The sequence below is a fragment of the Mesocricetus auratus genome, unplaced genomic scaffold (genome assembly GCF_017639785.1).
Source record: "Mesocricetus auratus isolate SY011 unplaced genomic scaffold, BCM_Maur_2.0 Super-Scaffold_100004, whole genome shotgun sequence".
Classification (NCBI taxonomy): Eukaryota; Metazoa; Chordata; class Mammalia; order Rodentia; family Cricetidae; genus Mesocricetus; species Mesocricetus auratus.
The window spans coordinates 88,929,166-88,950,939 of NW_024429189.1; the positions used below are offsets into that span (position 1 = coordinate 88,929,166).

Below are 21,774 nucleotides of genomic sequence, written 5' to 3' on the forward strand. Positions count from 1 at the left end.
CTGGGAAAGTTTAGCATTTGGGTGTTGATTCACAAATTCTTCCCACCCCCTTTGTGCATTTGCCTGAGGGCTAAAAGAGAAAAAAAAAACAAGGCACAAAAATATAAATCCTGGGTGTCTGGAGAGATGGTTCATGGTAGAGGGTATTGGTGTTAGAGTACTAATGCCCACATGGCAAATACCAGCTGCCTGTAACTCCAGTTCCAGGGGAATCTCTGCACCGCCCTCCCGTGGCCTCTTCAGGCACTGCATGCAAATGGTGCACAGACACACATGCAGGCAAAACACTCAAACACAATATGTATGTGTGTAAGCATGCATTCTTCCCAAGCCCTATAATCTTACACAGCGTATTTGGGAACTGAAGCTCATCGAGAATGTGGCAAACAACTGGCTAGTGTTGGAAGTGGAACAAGATCTCCTTTCAGTGCAGACCCAGAAGTCACAAAAGCTGTGAAAACAACAGAAAAGGGAGGGGCCCAGGCCCCCCAAAAGAAACCAAGTGATGGGTGCTGAGAGACCACTTGATGCCCAAAATATTTGTTGAGCGGGGGTTGACCTTGAAGAAGCAAAGTGTCCAAGAAGTGTGCAGAATACGAACCATCCCTGTGGTCTTGCCTTAGCAGCAGAGTTTATTGGACATAGCTGACATCTCTTCAGAACCTTGGAACTTCTGCTATTTTTTTAAATGGAGTTGGGCACCCAATATCACCAAACCCACCTCCTGGGGCGCTCTGGTGCTTTTATAGAGGCTCCAGTGAGGTCTGGAGCCAGTCTGGAAACTCCGGTGCCATCAGTGTTACAGGGCGCAGTCAGACTCTTTGATGTGCTCTTCCTTAAAACACATCTCAGAGGAAGCCTCTGACATGGGAATGTCCTGGGTCTCGGGACTCTCAGCCATGGACCTGTAACGGGGGCTCAGGAGCCCCCCTTCCTCAGAACCCCACTCCAGCACTGAGTCCTCTGCACTCTGGTTGAAGAAAGCCTTTAGTCTGTGAGGTTGCATCTTGTGGGCCACTGCCATGACTAGGCCAAGCAGAATACACAGCAGTCCTGAGGATGAGGGTGACATGTGTTCTAGTAGGTCCTCCCAAGAGCATCTTCTAAGAACACCAGAAGAACTCTGTAAGGGAGGTGTGGGGCCTGCCTCATGGTAACTGGACTTCAAAGAGCTAACTGAATGTCCTAGGGTCTATATTGCTGGTATGGGTCTGTTGTCCTGAATTTTCATACTCCAGACTGAGGCAGAGAGAGAAGACAGACTGAAAATAGGGACAGATAGGGACAAAAGAAGGAGACATGAAGATAACATGGATGTGTCGGGGTCTGAATATGATATGTCAGATATAGGCCTCAGCTCAACTCCAGGAGCTCCAATCTCCTATTGTCTTTTAGATGTCAGCTGGTTACCTCCGAATGGCTTGGCCACAGTGGAGAATGGTTTCTAGTTTGTGTAACAATAGACCTAGGCCCCAAACCCATCATGAGGATTAATGGGATGTGCCTGGGGACTAGTGGGATGTGTCTGAAGTCTGGTGAGACGTGCCATTACAGAAAGTCTGAGGGCTTGTGTACATGCATTCTAGGACCATCTCTAGGGTTAAAGGAAGTGTTTCCTAGTCAGCCCTATATACATGATAATAGATGTCGTCTCCCAGTACCCCTGCTTTTGGAAAGCTATTTAAGAGGATGCTTGAATAAGCCATGGTCTCCAGTATTGACTGAGAGTCCTCCTGAAATGATACAATGTCTCTGTCTCCTCCTTAATGTTGAGTAGCTAGGACTTCCCTGATCCACACTCCTCCACTCAGGGTCAGACCTGGGGCTGTTCGGCTGGTTCTGAACACAGCCCCAAAGACATCAGCCCAGAAAAGATGGCCCCTGCAGTGTAGGACTGATACAGGCTAGACCCCGGCATGGGTGAGCAGACAGAACACAGTAGGAGAATGAAACTGTAAGACAGATTGATTTAGGACATTTGGAGTAGTGTGAGTTGGGGACATGCAAGGAATCTAGGAAAAGATGAGATTTGTGGTTAGGGGATGCAGGAGGAGACATACAACTAAAAGATTTGAAGGGCTCGAGTAAAGAGAGTTAGGGGGTATGGATGTGACATACATAGAAGTGACCCTGGATGAGGAGAGGAAATGGCATTGGAGAGAGGAAGCCAGAAGATAAAGAAGTCAGAAAGGATGGGGTTCTAAAAAAAGGCACAGACATCTTGACCTCTAGAAGCACACCCTCCACCCTACCAACATGACGGTCCCTCACCTCCATCCTGAGCCCTTACCTTCAGGGAAGGGTCTCACCTGTGGCCGACGTGATCCAGAAAGCAGGCCCAAGGTGAGTGTCCAGCGCGGCAGTGCCCAAGCGCAGGGGACAGGGTGATATGGGCGATGTGGCCATGGAGAAGAAGAGAAGTGCCAACAGCTGGAAGAGGCCAGTAGCCAGCAGCATGTGGCCACCATAAATCAGCACCGGCATAGACAGCATCACATTGGCCAGCAGCCAGCAGAGGAATGCCACCCTGGAGAGCCAAGATGCAGTGAGGACTGGCCCAGGCACCTCTACCTGCTGGAGAGGATGGGACGGCCCAGACGGAGGCTGTCCCAAATATGTGAAGGGGCATTCTTTCCTGTGGGCTTCCCAACCAAGAACTAAGGTTACTGATACCAGCTTCTCCCAGTCAGGGTACCCCCTTGAGTGGAAACGAGATGCTAGAGAATCTGTGCCCGAGTTTAGGTCAGTAGGGGCCATCACACCCCATGTCCGTGCTCACCACAGCATGGCTGAAGCATAATGGCCTGCCAGGCGGTACTGGTTGTACAGGCCACATGGGCTTCGAGGGGTGAACTTCTCAGCCAGGTAGAGCACCGGGTCTGGAAGTCCCTTCTCCAGCGCCTTTGTATACTCCTCTGCATAGCTCTCGCCCAGGCACCATCTGAACTCCTCATTGTAGTTGATGGTTTCATTCAGCTGCTGCACTGGGGTCCCTGAGGAACAGGGTAGCTGCGCTTAGCAGGAGCCCGAGAACTGGACTGCACTATTCACCTGGGTAGGGTTCATTCACACTGGTCTGAAGGCCAAGAGCTGACAGCTGACAGAGGAGACAGCTCTGAATTTCCCTTCCCCCTCAACTCTTACACTTCCAAGCTTTGGTGCTAGGCACGAAGTAGTTCTAAACAACACACAAAATATATCTCAAAGACACCAAGCAGAGCCTTCCCTCCTTCACGAGTTAGAGCCCTCACCTGTGAGTGTGATGTTGACTCCTCCGAGCCCAATCTGCAGTCCCACGTCCACGCTGACCCACTTGGGACTGAAGGCTTTGTACGTCGTGTTGGTGTTGACTTGGCCCACAGACCACTCAGAACTGAAATTCACAGCTGGGATTGGGGAGTAGCAACTCAGGAAGGTCTGAGTATTACTGGGTTAGTCAGAAGGAAAGCTATGAGGACTCCATGCCTGAACTTGTCATAATTGTATACCCATTCACTATCCCAGGCCTGGCTCATACTAAGTCTGCCAACCACTATTGTGGGATGAAGAAAAGGGTCAGAATCTAAAATTTTCCATGCTCTCACCCTGCTTGCCCCTCCCAGTCCCATTTATGGACAGCCACTCACGCAACTGGTAAGGAAGCATTAACATAGACCATGGTGGGCAAACACAGACAACTTCAATTAAAAAAAAGATCTGTTTTTTCCATTCCCCTAATCACTGAAGCCAAACAAACAGCCCTCCCCCTGAGTCCTCCTGCCTACATTCATTATGAGCCAAATAAAAAAGTAGCAAAACTGAAAAGATGGATCCTCCAGGACTTCCCTGGCCTATACCTTTAGGGCAAGGGGAAGAGTAAGGGGCTAAAACCATGGTGTATGAGCTGGATCTGGAAGGCACCCTGAATCAGTGACCACTATGGAGAAACAGAAAGAAGAGACACCGCCCCACCGGGCCACAAAGGAAACTTCACAGGCAGGGGCAGCTACCCAAGTCTGTGGCATCTGGCACTCACCCAGGATCACAGCCCCGATGAATAAGCTGGTCACAACCCGTAGCATCCAGAACAGCCTCTGAGTCAGAGGGGTGGGTTTAGTAAACATAGTCCTCCATCCGTGTTCACCCTTCCTAAGATGGGGGGGGGCATCTACACCTGAACCTATTTGGTCAATTAAGATCAGAGTGTTCGGCACAAAGCCATGCTCAAGCTATTGGCTCCGTGAGTGGGAAATTCTCCACTCGGGATGGTAATGGAACTTTCTCAGCACTGGAGTTCCTTCCCCGAGTCTCTCTCTAGACAGAGTCTGGACTCCTCACTCTTGAAGCTGAGGTCCTCCCTGGGACTGGGGTCTACCGGGCTGGCTTTGTTTCTTACCGTCTTCCCACGGATGCCAGGCAGGATGATGATAAAGGTGGCCAGAGCAGTCAGAAAGATGGTGATTATAACAGCCAAAGCTGTGTCCATCGGAAAGGTTGGCTTGGGGCCGGTGTAGAAGGGCAGTGTGTATCCAAGAGCAGTCATTTTGTTGGAGGTGTGCAGAGCGGTGATACTGCAATAATAGGCATTTACTGAGTACCCTCTGTGTACCCAACACTACAGTGGGGCTGGGGTGCTTCAAGGAATAAACCAACCCAGGTCTGCCATCTGTGAAGTCTTTTTGGGGGCTGCGGGGTAACTTCCGATCTTCACTACCAATACTGCTGCTATTCCACTGCCTGTCAGCCATCATCCATCCCCCATCTTTAGGCTGTGACAGATTTGGGGTCTTGGAAATCGGTCTCTGAAGCCCCTCCCCTTGGGGTCCCCTCCTAAAAACTCAGTCCTTTACATAAGTGTCATCATTGCCTTTGGGCCTTTTCTGTTTCTTCTGGGAATATCTGAAGATAAAGAACTCTCTTTTATCCCTCCCAGGCTCTAGCACAGGCAGATGACAGAACATAAAAAGAATTGTATTTACTATCAAACAAAGACTTAAGGGTAGGAGATGGTGCAGATTACAGAAACACTGCCTTTCTTCTTCAGTCTCCAAAGGAACAAAGACCAAACGCTGCTAAATGTGCAGTCCAAGTGCATCAACGGGTGCTGACCCCCAGACCCAGCACTGCCCAGCCTGCTTAAGCACCCTAGCTCCCAGGCCTGGTGAGTCCAGAACACACTGCGGGAATACCTGCCTCCATCAGGCACAGTGCTGGGACAGATGTCCTGCTATTCCATATGTCACCAGCAAAGGCTCTTTTCTTACATTCCCATGCCTGCCCCACATGTGGTCCTTGAACGCAGATACTGGCTTTGGTCTTCTCTGACTGTCACTTGATTGATCTTAGAGCTTGTTTGACTCTTGTTTGTCCCTTTGTACACAGGGCATTAGTAAAATGATACCTGGCCATTTATTTCATCAGTTTTAGACAGAATTAATAAGACTCACTTTTATTTCACAAGCATGAAGAAAGTACTGTCATATTAGACCATCACAGCCATTGTGGTAACATGCACCCCAACTCAAAATCAGGGGTGAAAAAACCTTAGATTCACTATCCCAGGTCTGTTCATTCTTCTAAGTGTGATCTGCACTGGGGATTCACATTACCCCCAGAGAACCCACAATTTAATCTGAGCAGCAACAGTCTAGCTTTGGAGTCAAACAGCTCCAGAGGGTATGCATTCTGCCTCTGTCTTTGGCAACTTCACCTCTATGTAGTTTATTGGGGGGGGGACAGAAATAACAATGTTTACTTCAAAGGGCCATTATGGGGATATGGAATGTGCAAGGAATACTATCAGAAGCTAACAGGGAGTGCTACAGTATCCATCAAAGAGACAGAGAGACCTATAGCTTAGCTTTTAATCCTGTCTTTGGGGCAAGTTGTACAACCGCAGCCTCAGTTTTTAATGTGAAAGTTTTGCTTTCTTCTCAAGTGCTCAACTCTTCCTTCCTGGAGAAGTACCCATCCTTTCTCCAGCTCTGCAGATCCTCCTGCACACCCCTGCCCCCGCCCCCGGTTTCTCTACAACCACCTTACCATCAGTCACCCGTGTGCCCTCACAGACTTTCATTCTCTACTGTCTCCTTCTCCTAAGGATAGATTCAAACTTCTCCCAACTCAGATCACAAAAGAAAGAAACTTTCTTGATCTCCACTCTCACTGTTTGGTCTTATTCTCTCCTTTCCACAGCCAGGATTTTTTGACAGAATAGTTTGTGTTGGTGTTTCCATGTTCTTATCTATTCCTTGTTGCCTTGACCCATTGTAACCTAACGTTTCTGCATCCTGATCTTTGGTATTACATCACTAAATAACCTAAAGGGAAAGTCTCACCTTTAAAACCTTTTAAACTGTAGACCTCATCTTCTTTCTTGAAACTTAATCTTTGGTTCCACAACACCATGTTTTCTGGGTCTATTATCACTGGCCAACCTATGTAGGCTTCTCCTTCTCCTCTCTATTGAGTATTTATGCTGCTCAGGATTCTGTCACGATTCATTTCCTTTAGTCATTCAGGGTTTCCCTGGACACCCCGCGTGGTGGTGCACCCCTGTAATCCCAGCCCTGGAGAGGTTAAGGCAGGTTAGCCTGAGCTAAGGGAAGATCCTCTTTCAAAAACAAAACAAAATAATTCCGAGGCAGTCTCATCCATTCCCATTGCTTATAGTTCTCAAATATCTCCCTGAGCTCCAAACTCAAAAGGACCAACTACCTCATGAATCTTTTTACTTGAATATCCTTTGATGTCTCAAATTTAACACATTCCTAATGGAATTCTCTGCTGTTCTGTCTTTATTATATTTTCTTTTTTTTTAAAGCTTCACCATCATCCATTAATCAAAGATGTCAGAATCAGGGCTACCCTACCCCCTGAGGGTTTCTTGAAATTATCCTTTGGCTGCCTTCGCTACTGCTGATTTTTAGTCTCATCCTCTCTTGCCTGGTGTAAGAAAAAAATTTCTAACAAACAAATACAATCATTTCACTGTTCTGCCCTGGGTAAATCTAAGTTTCTCACTATCACATAAAAAGTGCTTTATATAGAGAAACCCTGTCTCGTAAAACCAAAAAAAAAAAAAAAAGTGCGATGCCCCTTCTTCCCCTCTCCATGGCTGACAAGCTTTTCAAGCTTTCTGGCCTTTGTATGTCCTATTTCCTTTACCTGGATCGTTCAGCCCTTGGTAAATGCCTTTTCTCACGTCAAGTCTTAGCTCACTCACCTTCTCTGTGGAGTTCCCGCTATTGTCATTGGGCCAAAGGGAAGGTTTCTATCAGTCCCGTTGTGTTTTGAGCATAACTCATGATCACAATAATTACTCTACTCCATCACTCTGAACATTTGTCTCCCCTTTACACAGAGTCTCCTTGAGGGCAGAGATTTAATCTTCCCATCTTTATATCATTTTCACGTAGCATATTCTAATCAAACTCTGGATCAAACTAATGAATATGGATGAGTTCTTCCCAGGAGTGCCTCCTTCTGAGTCTCCACACAGAGGGAGCTATGTTCCTTCAGAACCACACTGTACTCACTCACATTAACCGAGTGCCACCAATACAAGGCTAAAAGCTACACAAGAAGGGATCTGATGAACCTTATCTACATCTAGTAATGTCAAAACCAACAAACAGTCTAGAAATCCTCTTCCAGTAGCTAGAGTCTCTAAGAATAGTAAAGACAAAAGCATAAATGTTGTATTTAGTTGAACATAAAGCATACATTGTAAGCTCAGCTGAAAATGTATAGATAAGGGACTGGAAAATGGCTCAGAGTTAATTAAGAGCTCTTGCTTCTCTTTGCAGAGAACCTGGGCCCAACAACCACATGGCAGCTCAACAACTGTCTGTGACTCCAGTTCCAGGGGATCTAATGCCCTCTTTTGGCCTCTGCAGGCAACAGTCATGTACATGGTACACTGACATATATACCTGCAAAACACCCATACCCATAATTAAAAAAAATAAAATAGGACTGTTTTTAATAAAATAATTAACAGTAGCATTTTATTTTTAAATGTTTGTATTTATTTGTGTGTGTGTGTGTGTGTGTGTGTGTGTGTGTACTTCCCACAGCATGCATATAGAAGTGAGAGGACATCTTTGGGGAGTTGGTTCTTTCTTTGCATTTTATGTGGGTTCAGAGGCTTTAACTTAGGTTGTCAGGCATAGCCAGCAAGTGCCTTAACCAGATGAGTCATCTTTCTGGTCTAATGACATTTATTATAAAGCATATGTTTTTTTGTTATAGTGAATATTTATTTATGGTGCCCAAACTGAAACTGTTTCTAACAAAGTCTATATAGGAAGAAGGCCTATATAATTTAGAAGGCCTTAGGTCTTAGTTTTAGGATAGCCAGGCATGGTGACACATTCTGTTAATCCCAGTACTTAAGAGGCAAAGGCAGGCAGATCTTTTTGAGTTGAAGTTAACCTAATCTACACAGTGAGTTCCAGGCAATCTTAGGCTATATTATAATAATAATGGTGGTGATAGCAACAATAATGAGGAGGAAGAAGAGGAGAAGAGAAAGGGAGAAGAGAAGGAAAAAATATGAATTAAGATAAAAAAGAACTCATATTAGGGCCAGTGAGGTGGACCAGTGGGTGAGGAGGCTTGCTGCCAAACCTGAAAATCTGAGTTTGATCCTTAGAAGCCACATGGTGGAAGGCGAGAACTGATTTCTGAAAGTTGTCTTCTGATGACTGCACTCATGCCTTAAGATGCACTCATGGATGTACACACAGACACAGACACATACACACACACACACACACACACACACGCATACTCACACACATACTCAAAATATGAAAAATTAAAGAAGAACCTACATTATATGATTTGAATCCCAATAACAGGTATTTGCAATGCAAGCAGATATTAACTAGCTTAATGCATCTTGGTCGGGATCACATATACTTAGTATTCCTGTGCTTGTTTTAATGAGAGGTTATAAAAGTTTTGTGAGCCTGGCTCATCTCTGTTAACATGACGGTCAAAGAAACACCAACAAAGGGTTTTCTGTATCTCAAGTACAGAAGGACATTGTTAACATTTCCGATTCTACAAAATATGCATCAAGGATGACTAGAGCAAATGATAGCTGGTGACTACGATTTGCCTTGCTTGGTCTGTTTCATTCATCATGCAATTCAATGACTTAGATATTCCTTATTCTACACTGCCTGGTGTAGTAAAGTTGAATTTTCATAACGGATCCTAATTTGGTTTCATTATTGTGCAAAAAAAGGGCTCCTGCAGGAAGAGGTGAACTAAGAAACAAAAGCTGCAGAACCCTGCTTTCCCAAGAAAGCCTGTGTTTCTCTTGGGACCGTCTTTCTCTCTCAGGGTTGACAAATGGAGTCTGACAGCAGAGCTGGTTCTAATCTAGCAAAGTCTCACATCAGCGTTGACTATAGCCGCTGGTCTCTCAGCTCACCGCCATGACTGGTATGTACATGTAGTCTACACTGATGCCCATAGCCAGGCATAAGACAATCAAATACTCACACACAACCTCACATAAACAGACCGACAGACAGACCGACAGACAGACAGACAGACAGACAGACAGACAGACAGACAGACGGGAGCACCCGGGCTCTGTCATGCTCAGTAACACAGACACCTACAGTTCCTCACAGACACCTGTGGTGACTTGGGTGCTTTCTCACCCAGAAGGGCCGTTTCCTTCACTTCGGGGCTGTTTTCTCACGTGGCCTGGAGGACAGCCTTCATGTACTAAGTTCCCTATGTTCAGCGGTATTTCCGATGTAGTTATCTAGTCCTTATCTATAATAAGATGTAGTGGATCTCCAGTGTTTATAGCATGGGTGGTAGATATGAAAGTTAAAAGTCAAGCTTCAGGAGAGGTTCCAGATCACCTACCAAACTCACTGACTTTGAGTGATGACACGGAAGCTTGACACTATTTTCTTCCTAAAGCCTTCCTCTGCCCCTCCCGCACCCTCCCCTCCCCAAAGAAAGGACAGCTAGCTCCCTATAAAGGCAGCTCATGTGAAATACCTAATATTGTCAAGCACATGATGGTTGATGCATGACTACTGGACTGTGATAGTTTATTTCTCTGACTGAAGTAAAAATCCATTGAAAATGTACAGGTCTGGCTAAAGGGAGCCCTTTTCCGGAATGCCTACTCCTCCTTCCTAAGGAAGGTAGGGGTGTGTGTGTTGGGGGAGTACGAGTGAGGTAGAGAGAGGTAGGGAGCTGAGCAATCCAACAAACCCGGACTCCAGTTAAGAGAAATAAAGATTCAGTGTCGACAAATCTCGTGACTTTCATAGTCTTAAGAAGTTCGCCTTCTCTTAATTTCTTGTCAAACTTTCTCTTTTACACCCCCTACCCCTTAGTGATCTGAAATGGTCTGTGTAGACTCAAGAAGTGCGCCCCTAGGGGTCGGTACCGGAGCAGCACTCCAAAGTCTGATCGTAGGGAAACCGCATAAGCCCCGCGCCTACCTTCCTCTCTTTCAGAGACTGTGTGTGTGGCACCTTGCGCCGTTGTCTCTTCCTTTGGGAACTCACTTGCAACGCTCCTGGTGGTGGGGATAGGACCAGAACCCGGTTCAGACGTCAATGTCCTGTCACCAAAACTATGCACTTTGTCCCTCCAGGGTCGCTTCCAACCTCCCACTCTTCTAATTTAATTGCGGACCGGGTTATGACACCACAAACCCGGCCTGGTGTCTTCCCCGCCTTCCACTGCAAGTCATTTTCGACTTCCTCGGCCCTGGTACCTCGTGCTCAGACCCCAGACAGACTGGAGTACTAGGACAATGCTCCAGCCCCTATGCCCCCTGTATCCACCCGAGACCTATTCCCTACCCAAGCCAGCACCTGGGGCAGCTGCAACGCAAACCTAGTGATCAGGCTCGCAGGACGGTGAGACCTGGGAGGTACCACCAGGAACCCTGGATAACCCAGACTTACAGGTTTTGGGAACCTTGCTTTGGAGCCAGGTCTGATCTGTAGGTAGGTGTTGGTTGATTATCTTTGATTCAGAGCTCTGACACCGAGTGTGTGAAGAGGATTTGGGGACAGCCCGCCTGCCCCACACCTTCTCCGATCTCCCACCCTCTTCTCAGTCCCCTCCAACTTGTGGAGGGAGACTTGCCCTTGCATCCTCCCACATGGCCACACTGCCTGAACCCTTGACACCGCAGGAGCCCAGCATCCCCATGGACTCACCTTCCACGCTCGTTCGGGTCCCCTAGCAGCGCCCGGCGGGTCCTGTGCCAACCTCTATCCCGCCCTACTGTGCCCCGCCCCAGCGCCCCGACGCCCGACGCGCTACCCGCTCTTCAGCCCCGAGCCCCGCCCGGCCCTGCTCAGAGCTGGAGAGGCAGCCAGAACCGAGCGGGCTACAGCGAACCCGGAGCCAGACCGAGCCAATCCGCGGTCCCAGGCTCGGGGACCAGAGGCTAAGGTCAGATCCAAGAGTGTTTTTCCTGGCCCGCAGGAATGGGTGCTTCGAGGGAGGGGGCTTTAAGGGTGGGGGCAGAGGGAAAGGAGCACCGGTGGGCCTCCTTTCGTCAGAGTGTGAACTGTAGCCTCCTGTACAGTTTCCCCGAGGCCAAACGGGACCTTGCTAAGGCCTGAGCTCAGCACACCGAGGTTTTGAAAAACCAGGGTCATCCAGTTCTGAGTATGTTGAGTGACCTAGATTCCTTGGCACCAGCACATCATGCCAAGGAGGGACTTTGGGGGTCTTCAGTATACAGGCATCACTCCCCGCTCTTCCAGATTGGAATCTCTGTGGCCTTAACTCGTCTTCCTCTCATTCCCACCCCGGGGCAACAAAATCACCATTCTAAGACTGTGGTCTGGAAACACGGCCATGTGGGGTGAGAACCAGGCAGGCTTGTACTCTCCCAGATTCTGCCACTGCCTGGGGCTCCCCTGCCCTGGAGTTGTACCTTCAGTTCCAGATCGTTTGGGAAATTACCACACCCAAGTGTCTTGTGTAAACTGTTAAGGGCTACCTACCCACAGAGAGGCTTTCAGCATGGCCATTCTCCTTTATAGGGTGTCCCTACAGTGCGGCCAGAAAGCCCACAGGTCATTAGAGATGGAGTGCTGTATCTACCTTTGGGGTACAGGTTACTGAAGACTTGATTAGCAGGGGAGAGGGGTCAGACTATCTGGATTAGGGAGGCACAACCATGGCCAGCCACTCCACCACATCTAATTCAACACTTCAATTATCCAGAGCCCAGCTTGTCAACTGTCACCACACCCGGATGACTCTCTAGGACAGAGGGAATACTGAGTTGGGGACTGTGGCAGAGTCTAGGTTTTTTCTCTTGTTTAGTGGGAGACAGAGAGAGGATGACCACTCACTGGCTTCTCTCCTTTGACTCTTGGAGTTCTGGCTGAAGATGAGGCCTTCCCTGAGCACATGGCTTTAACTGCCTTACCCCAATATTCAGGTTGTCTTTAGGACATCTTCAGTGACATTCTGCCAGAGGCGTCCTGGCATGAGCCTCCTGCTGCCTCTGTTTCCCTGTTGTCCTACGAGGCTTATTGGCTTGCGGAGGGAAAGCTGGACTATAACATAGACAAGCAGCTGGTGTGGCACTCCTCTCTAGTCTTCTTACAGGAGCCATGCTTCAGTCTCTGTTCAATTTGCACGGCGCCTGTCAGTCTTCTTGGTTTGAATTCAGGCTCATCAACACCTCAGATTCTGATCATCATCCTGGGAGGCAAACAGTTCAGACACATTCACCACCAGGATGACAAGGTCGCATGAGATAAATGTTTACCTCAGATCCCACAGAGGATGAGCAGCCAACCTGAGCCCTCAGCTGGTCCCTCAGTCACCTCCTCCCAAGCCAGGCTCTGGCAGTGGAGCAGACTGTATGGGCAGCTGGGCCAAAGCATGGGCTTTTCATCTACTCAGAAACTAAAATTCGCAAGGGCAAGGTTGGCTTTGTTTGGTTCATCACTTTGTCTCCAGAGCCGAGGTCAGCCCTGTACACGGCATGTGCTCATCAGGTATTTGGTGAGGGAACAAGGGATATTTGGAGAGACTGAGTCTCTTGCAGTTTGCTACCTGAACCACATGGGCCCAGTTCCGCTCCTCAGCCTTGATTCTTAGAGGCCCTGCCTAAGCCTTATCCTGATTCTCTTGAACAGCTGGGGTTCACTCTTCTATCCTGTGTTTTTCTAGGTCTCTACTTTGAAGTATTCCAACACTTAATCCCTCATTACTATTTTCATAATGGGTTTCCACCTAGCTCTGGCCTGGATCCTCCTGGTTGGGACATCAGCCTGTCTGGGTGAGTACAGACCAGAGAAGAAGCTTGCACATAGGAGTAGGGGAACCGATGTCCTCTGGTCTTCTCCAGAGAGGTGTCCTATCAATTCTGCATCCCTAATCTCAAGAAGATATAATACTCTGTGCATGGCAGGCTCTTGTTTCTAGCTATTGAGTAAATGGGTAGGTAATAGAATGATTTCTTTTAGTATAGGGCCCTTTCTTTCTCCTCTGTCTTCTATCCTTTTTGATATGTTAAGATCTCCTGACTTGAAATAGGAAAGACTGAGTAGATACATAAGACAATAAAAATGTCGGGTTAAAGTTGCACCCAAAGCTAAAGAGGAGTCCCTAGTGTTTTTTTTTAATAAAGTGCTCTGAGGCAGGGGACATAATTCAGTGGTAGAGCATTCGCCCAGCATACACTAGGCCTTGGACTTAATCCCCAGTGCTGGAAAAAAGAAAGCACAAAATAAAATAATAGCATAAGAACACAATATGACCCACAGTAATCTCACCTTTAGAAGTCTGAGAGCTTTAGAATTAGTGGCTGTTTCCTATAATCCAGAGCTCTGAAGAGGGAAGTGAACTCAATGGTACAAGGTAGGTCAAAAAGAACAAGTCGCTAGCCAGGTGTGGTGGCGGTTGCACACGCCAGCTATCCCAGCACTTTGGAGGTAGATGCAAGAGGATCAACAATTCAGGGTCATCCTCCAATACATAATGAGTCCTAGGTCAGCCTGGGCTACTTGAGACTGTCTCAAAACAAGCAAGCAAGAACAAATCTTGAAGGTGTTTTGCATCTTGGAAAATGATAAATGAAGATGAACCTTGTCAAGTAGCACCTCCTGGCTGCCAGTGGCAGGACAGTGATTTGGCCCCTGCATTCTCCCTTGCCAAAGCTGCTCACATTTGAGTTCTTTCCAGTACTCTCCTTCCCCTAGATCTTAATTTTGTCTCCTAGCTTTCGATTGTGTCTTATCGCTAAGATACACTCTTCCCCAAAGACTCCTTCCTTAGCTGACCACCAGTTCATCCTATTTTAGCGGTCTTGTGTAGGCTGTCCTACTGTCCTAGATCTTTAGCCATGTTCCAATATCAGAGCTTCAGTTGGTTTCCTTCCTGACCCTGGTGAGTGTGTATGCATCTGTGTGTGCAAGCAAGTGAGCACGCAGTATCCACAGCTTGGAAATCCTATCTTTGGTCTAAGGACAATAAGAGGGATGTGGTTTCCTCTTGCTGTTAGAGTCCTGTCTTCCATTCACTCAAATGAGTGGAGAAGTTTCTCATTTTGGGGGGCATGGGGGTCTGGCTAGTCACCTGACCTACTGACCAAGAAGATGCTAGGCCTTTCCTTCTTGTCTTCTTGTCCTGCTTTTCCAACTCTTTCACCTAACAGCCAAATGCTCCTCAAGGACAGTAGGTTTTTACAACAGCATTATAAACAGGAATTGGGACTGGAATAGAGGCTCAGCAGTTAAGAGCACTGGCTGCTCTTCCGAGGACCTAGGTTCAATTTCCATCCGCATGGCAGTGCACAACTGTTTGTAACTCTAATTCCAGGGGTCAGTTGCCCTCTCCTGAGGGCATCAGGCATGTGTGTGGTGCACAGATATATATGTAGACAAAACACCCAAACACATAAAATAAATAAATTAGAAGAAAGAGGAGAGGAGGAGGCAGAATGAAACAAGGGACAAGATGTTCCAAAGGACGAAGGGGCAAGGTTATTCACATGATCAGTCCTTAGTCTCACCCAAGAAACTGGGAAAAAGACCAGAGTAGCAATAACACACCCCTGCCTTGGGGCTCTGCTCAGTGAGAAAGAGCCTAGGCCCTCTTCGCACTGCTCCTGCCCAGTGATGGGTCACAGAATGACTTGTCCTTCTCAGTTACAGGGTGTGGCTGGCTCTTGTTCCACATGGTATCTGAGGGCTAGGGATGACTTGTGTCTCCCAAGGACTTGAAATACAAGGAGTCTGAGCTCGTGCATCCTCTTCCAGATTGCCGCTGTTCTCCGAGGCCGTTTGTTAGAGGCACTGTGTTGCGTGCTCATGCACCATTTTCCGTTTTCATCATCAAGCCTTCCTCCCTGGGTGGCTTAAAGAGCAGGCTTGAGTTTAGTTTAGACAGCGCTTTGCCCAGGTTTCTCCCTCTGGGCTGTACTTCCTCCTCCTGCTCTTTCAAGTACAGAATCACAAGCCCTGATCCCTGGTGGCCTGCTTGGTCCCCTCTGCACGCATGTGCACAGCTACCTCTCTCCCTTTGTTTTCACACAGGAGCTCAGAACTCCATTTCTTGGGAGGTACAGCGATTTGATGGATGGTATAACAACCTCAAGGAGCACAGATGGGGCAGCAAAGGTAGGTGAAGGCAAAGTTAGCCCAAGTATCAAGGTGGTACCCTCCAGTGGAGACTGAGAGTTGGCAAGCATCACGAAAGACTATGGCAAGTATCGTCAAAGGCTTTAGGATCCAAGGTATGGAGGGAAGTCTGAGAGAAGAGGTTAGGAATGCTCCCTGGAGTAGAAAGATTGCTTGCTACTCTTACAGATGACCTGGGTTCAGATCCCAGCACCTATGTCCAGCATCTCATAATCACTTGTAACTACAGGTTTAGGGGGGTTCTGATGCCTCTGGCCTCTACAGTCACCTGCACTCACAGACAGACAGACAGACACACACACACACACACACACTTGAAATCCATCCTTGTCTTTATCTCTCCTGTGCCAGGCTCTCGGCTGCAGCGCCTTGTCCCAGCCAGCTATGCAGATGGTGTGTACCAGCCCTTGAGAGAACCCCACCTGCCTAACCCCCGAGACCTTAGCAACACGTCCATGAGAGGTCCTGCTGGGCAGCCCTCACTGCGGAACCGTACAGTCCTGGGTGTCTTCTTTGGTGAGCACATCAGCCTCCAGAGGCACGTGGCCAGTGCTGAATGCCTCAGTGTCTAAGCAGTCAGGGATGCGAGAAGATGTGATGGGGGGTCAAAGGTGGGGGTGAGAGAGGGAAGAGGGGGCCATGAAAAAGGGTAGGGCAAAAGCAGGACAAGGGAGGACCCAGGCTGAAGTGAAGTCTGACAGGGAGGGCTATATGGAGGTGTTAGGGTGTCCCAAGCTCAGCGACAGGGGCTTAGTGCCCACAGCATTGATGGCTTCTGCTGGCCATGTTGGGTGCCCATGCTGGCTTCCGTGTGACTTCCTGCCTGGCTGCAGGCCTTCAGGGAGGCTCCAAGCTGCATGTTGGAGCTGGTGCTGACAACCCTGCCCACTGAGGCGTCATCACTGAACACCTCCCAGTTACCAGGGAGAATGCCAAACTGACAATGGCAACATCTTAGAGCAGGTGTAGGCACAGGACGGCCAGGAGAAAGAGAATTGGAAGGGGATGTGGAGGTCAGGGCTTGAACTTGCCCACAATAGCAGATGACTGTTTTGAAACTTCGAGAAGTGGGAAAAGGACTCCATACTTGAGGCAGGGAAGAGCATGGCCCTTGGCTAACACAGCAACCCCTCCTGCATTATGGGCTAGCACAGCAACCCCCCTGTATTATGGGCAGGCTACCACGTGCTCTCGGACCTGGTGAGCGTGGAAACACCAGGCTGCCCCGCGGAGTTCCTCAACATTTACATCCCGCGTGGAGATCCCGTGTTCGACCCAGACAAACGCGGGGACGTGGAGCTGCCCTTTCAGAGGAGCCGCTGGGATCCCAAGACCGGACAGAGTCCCAGCAACCCCAGGGACCTGGTGAGGCCAGGCAGCCAGGCAGGAGGGCAGGCAGGCTGGAAGGGAGTCTGCAGCTGGACCCACTGGAGACCTGGGGTCTGGCCGGGAAGGCTGGGCAGGGCGAGGCTCTTTCCCACCCGCAGGTCCCTGACCCCACGCACCCACATGTCCCCACAGACCAACCAGGTGACCGGCTGGCTGGATGGCAGTGCCATCTATGGCTCTTCTCACTCCTGGAGCGACTCCCTGAGGAGCTTCTCAGGAGGACAGCTGGCATCAGGGCCTGACCCCGCATTCCCGCGGGAGTCCCAGGACCAACTGCTCATGTGGATGGCACCGGACCCTGCCACGGGGCAGGGAGGACCACAGGGCCTGTATGGTGAGACTGCAGGGTCCTAGCAGGAGGGGCAGGGTTGGAGGCATCAGGCTGCTGGGCGGGCGGGGGGGGGGCTGTACTGAAGGGATCTGGGCTCCCCTGGCTCATATTGTCGCTCACGCCCCCAATACCTCCCCCCCCGTCTCCACATGGATGCAGCCTTTGGGGCCCAGCGCGGGAACAGGGAGCCCTTCCTGCAGGCACTGGGCCTGCTGTGGTTTCGCTACCACAACCTGTGTGCCAGGAGGCTGGCCCAGGAGCACCCGCACTGGGGGGATGAGGAGCTGTTCCAGCATGCGCGCAAGAGGGTCATCGCCACCTACCAGGTGAGTGGTGCTGCCTGCTCCGTGCCCACCTGTGTGCAGGGTCCAGGGAGACTCGGCTTCCCTAGCAAAGTTTCCCCAGTCTTGGACAATGATGCTTCTCCTGATGCTCCTTTCCAAGACGGCCCCTCTTCCGGGAGAGCCGGATAAACTACAGTCCACGATAGAGAGACAAAGTTCTGTTTATGCCAGAAATTTTTGGGTTCGATCATTACCTAACATTTCCTTCTCCTCAATGAATTCTTTGAAGAACCCGGCTTTGGTGCTGTTGTTTTTAAATCTTTTCTCCCATCATCAGCCTTGCTAAGTCCTGATGTCTGCACTTAAGCCTTCCCTGGGCTCAGTACCCGGCCTGGCCCAGGCCTACACATGTCTTTACCTCTTGATCCTCAGAGCATTGCGATGTATGAGTGGCTGCCCAGCTTCCTGAAGAGAACTCCCCCAGAGTATGCAGGTGAGGGGATGGGGAGGAGGGCTGGGAAATTACTTAGTATCTTTTGAAGAAAGGGTGTGGGGATTTAAAGCCTTAATGTGTCTTCTTACCTCAGGATACCATCCATTTCTGGACCCCAGCATCTCCCCAGAGTTCGTGGTGGCCTCTGAGCAGTTCTCCTCTACCATGGTGCCTCCTGGGGTCTATATGAGGTAAGAGAGGGGGCTCACATATTTGTGTCTTGGACCCTTTATTGACAAAAACCTGCCTTCTGGAGTCCTTGGGACAGGTTTATATCAGTTTGAAGCAACTAGTTTCTATGGGGGGACAAGAAAAAATTTTTAAATAGCCCACTGTGCATGGTGTTAGTTTCTGTAGCCCACAATCAATCATGTGTTTTGTTTGTGTTTGGTTGCTGGTTTTTTTTTTTTTTTTTTTTGGTTTTTAGGAGACAGGGTTTCTCTGTATTGTTTTAGAGGCTATCGGTCCAGCCCGGCCTCGAACTCACAGAGATCCGCCTGCCTCTGCCTCCCAAGTGCTGGGATTAAAGGCGTGCGCCACCACCGCCCGGCCAGTTGCTGGTTTTTCAAAACAGGACTATGTAGCCCTGGTTGACCTGGAACTTGCCAAGATCATCCTGCCTCTGCCTCCTAGGCTGGATAACAGAAGTATATACTTGGCTGATCAAAAGGGAAATGTGTACATCCTTTAGAAATGTATACATATAGTTGGTTGCAGTGGTCAGGTCTCTAAAGTAGTCCTACCTGCTTGGGAGGCTGATGTGGGAGACTTGCTTGAGCTCAGAAGGTCTGTGTAGGCAAAATGGGGAAACTTCATCTTCACAAAAGAAAGGAAGGAAGGAAAGAAAAAAAGAGGTGCATCCTCATAGTCTCTAATCCTGGCACTCAGGGATGGAGGTAAAAAGAACAGAGTTCAAGGTTATCCTCTACTACACAGAGAATGCAAGGCCAGCCTAGCTTACTGGAGATCTTCTCTCAAAAAGAAAGTATGCGTACATATAAATAAACTGTGGATAGATGATATGTATATGTAATAAAAGTAAGCTATAGATGATATGTATATATAATAAAGATATATATATTATACATGTATAATAAGCCCTTCTAAAGCTCCCTATCTACTCAATACACTCTGATTTTAAGTATCTGGAACAGTTCCTACTTACTGAAAATGCAAACATTTTAGGGCCATTCTTCATGAAATAATAAAATCTAATGACTATTTAGATAGCATTTATGTTATATTAAATGTTATAAGAACATAGGAGAGCTGGGCGTTGGTGGCACACGCCTTTAATCCCAGCACTCGGGAGGTAGAGGCCAGTGGATCTCTGTGAGTTCGAGGCCAGCGTGGTCTACAGAGCAAGTTCCAGGACAACCTCCAAAGCTACACAGAGAAACTCTGTCTAGAAAAACCAAACAAACAAACAAAAAAGGACAAAGGACTGGGGAAATATCTCTGTTGATGAAAGTACTTGCCACTTATACACTTATACACTCTCTAACATCCTGTAAAAGTACAGATGTGGTGGTTCAAGCTTGGAATTCCCATGCGGAGAAGGCAGAGATAGGTCGACCCCTTGGGGTGGCTGGTTTGCCAGTCCAACCTAATTGTCAAGTCCCAAGTCCCAATGAGAGACCCTCAAAAGAACAAGGTGAACAGCTTCCAAGGACTGACACCTGAGGATAACCTCTGGGCTCCACATGCATGTGTACACACATACATGAACACCCACACATGTGCCTACACCCAATCATACATGAATATGTCTATGCACAAGCATGCATACAAAGACTCAGATTTCTTAAACTATATGGGCTGATGTGCATAGATTATAAGCAAATATTATGCCATTTTACTAAAGGATGTATGTGCTAGTGAGTTTGTTATTTTGGGGTGTCCTCGAACCAGTGTCCAGTGGATACCAAAGGACCCCTAACTGTGTGTGCATGGCTGCTGTCTCTGTGTGTGTGTTCTTATCCACATGGAGAGGGTGTGGATAGAATATATTTACGGCCAAAGTTTCAGACATTTGTTCAGATGGGAGCTAGGAACTTTCCAAAAGTCAGATAGTTCAGTAACTGCCAAGATCAGATACCTTGATCACACAGCAAATAGGAAAGGCTATGGCCTGGGACCCCTGCCTGAAGTCTTGGAGACCAAAGCTGATGTTTGATCTTAGGTCTCTGTGGTTTCAGTAACAGTTCTTGCTCTTTGCATTTTAGGAATGCCAGTTGCCACTTCCAAAGGATTGCCAATATTAACTCAAGTTTCTCCAGAGCTCTCCGGGTCTGCAACAGCTACTGGAGTCGAGAGGTCAGGGTTGGAGACATGTATTGGACTAATATGTGTGTGTGTTGTGTATGTCGTATGTGTCTGAGCGTGTAAAGAAGGTAGACAATGGGACTGAAGTAGACAGCTTGGATGAGCCAGAGTGAAGGAGACAGCTTGGGGACCTGGTCGAAAGTCAGTCCCCTATCCTCACCCAAGGGCTATATAAGAGAGACAGGAGGAAGGGCACACAGTTGCGGCTCCACATTCACTGCTCCTCCTGGGCATATCCCCCCCCCCAGCTCTGGGTCCCTGGAGGCTTTGGCATACCCAACCACACTGTCCCTCCTAGGCAATTGATTGACCATGGAGTACATATACCCCAATTCAGGGTCTCCCTTCTAGTACAAGGAGAACAGCAAGTTCAGACAGGTCCTATGACCTTTCCACAGTCATACAACGGACTAATGAGAGGGCAAAAATGAGTGTTTAGATGCTCCAGTGCCCTTGCCCATCATCTTCTCAAATCTTCCTGGAGAGAATAAAAGTTTAAAGATCCTCTGTGCTCCAACATGTCGGCTTTGGGTGGGAATACCATTTGTGCTGAGTGAAGAATTAACCTGAAGTTGAGAAATGCCTACCAGGAGCAAAGAACATGACTGAGTGGGCTCAAGGGTGTGGCAGAGGTGGCAGAGGGAGCCAGGCTGCCCAACCTCTGGCCCCACCAGCCATGTCCCCTCTCTCCACTCCTTAAGCACCCAAACTTACGAAGTGCTGAAGACGTGGATGCGCTGCTGCTGGGCATGGCCTCCCAGATTGCAGAGAGAGAGGACCATGTCGTGGTTGAGGATGTACAAGGTGAGCTCGAGGCTGTCCCTTCAGGCTGTGGACCTCTGACCCCTGGGAGGAGATCCAGCTGCACCTGCCGAGCCAGGCAGGGAGGAATGCTCAGGGCTCTCAGTGCTGAGGGCTGTATGTCACTCCTTGCTGAGAGATTTTCTCATCCACTGACCATGATTCCATGCCTTCTCCATGGCTCAAACGTTTCTGGCATTGGTTGGAGTGATCTGGGCTGGAGGCCGCATTGGTGGCCCTCGACTTCCTCCAACTCTTTAGTCTTTCTTTTTCAGATTTCTGGCCTGGCCCACTGAAGTTCTCCCGTACAGACTACCTGGCCAGCTGCCTACAGCGGGGTCGGGATCTAGGCCTGCCTTCTTACATCAAAGCCAGAGCAGCTCTGGGTCTGCCTCCCATTTCCCACTGGCAAGACATCAACCCTGCACTCTCGAGGAGCAATGACACTGTGAGGAAGGGTCAGGGCCCAGAGGGCTGAGTGGGAGGGCCAAACAGGGAAGATGGAAC

The 21,774-nt window shown here is 48.7% G+C and overlaps 2 protein-coding genes across 5 annotated transcripts in view; one reads left to right on the forward strand and one right to left on the reverse strand.

Moving 5' to 3' along the window:
- Positions 1-614: 614 nt before the first annotated feature.
- On the reverse strand, positions 615-11,265 carry Duoxa1 (dual oxidase maturation factor 1). Of its 2 annotated transcripts, XM_040746183.1 has the most exons (8): positions 11,193-11,265; positions 10,464-10,540; positions 4,376-4,550; positions 4,016-4,073; positions 3,252-3,386; positions 2,780-2,993; positions 2,310-2,527; positions 615-1,053 (listed from the first exon to the last, which is right to left on the reverse strand). In XM_040746183.1, the coding sequence occupies exons 3-8, from the start codon at positions 4,520-4,522 to the stop codon at positions 800-802; spliced, it is 1,026 nt and encodes a 341-aa protein (XP_040602117.1). In that variant the 5' UTR covers positions 4,523-4,550; positions 10,464-10,540; positions 11,193-11,265; the 3' UTR covers positions 615-799. The 2 variants fall into 2 exon arrangements, with proteins under 2 accessions (XP_040602117.1, XP_040602118.1); XM_040746184.1 differs by lacking the exon at positions 10,464-10,540 and having other exon boundaries at positions 11,193-11,262.
- A 77-nt stretch (positions 11,266-11,342) lies between these two features.
- Positions 11,343-21,774, forward strand: part of Duox1 (dual oxidase 1) — a 33,546-nt gene continuing 23,114 nt past the window's right edge. For all 3 annotated transcript variants that reach the window (XM_040746186.1, XM_040746187.1, XM_040746188.1), the window contains exons 1-12: positions 11,343-11,430; positions 13,174-13,282; positions 15,540-15,623; positions 15,996-16,160; positions 16,822-17,009; positions 17,166-17,367; positions 17,524-17,690; positions 18,081-18,141; positions 18,236-18,332; positions 20,367-20,457; positions 21,168-21,270; positions 21,543-21,715. In XM_040746186.1, the coding sequence (XP_040602120.1) occupies positions 13,225-13,282; positions 15,540-15,623; positions 15,996-16,160; positions 16,822-17,009; positions 17,166-17,367; positions 17,524-17,690; positions 18,081-18,141; positions 18,236-18,332; positions 20,367-20,457; positions 21,168-21,270; positions 21,543-21,715 (1,389 nt within the window). In that variant the 5' untranslated portion in view covers positions 11,343-11,430; positions 13,174-13,224. The remainder of the gene's footprint in view (positions 11,431-13,173; positions 13,283-15,539; positions 15,624-15,995; positions 16,161-16,821; positions 17,010-17,165; positions 17,368-17,523; positions 17,691-18,080; positions 18,142-18,235; positions 18,333-20,366; positions 20,458-21,167; positions 21,271-21,542; positions 21,716-21,774) is intronic.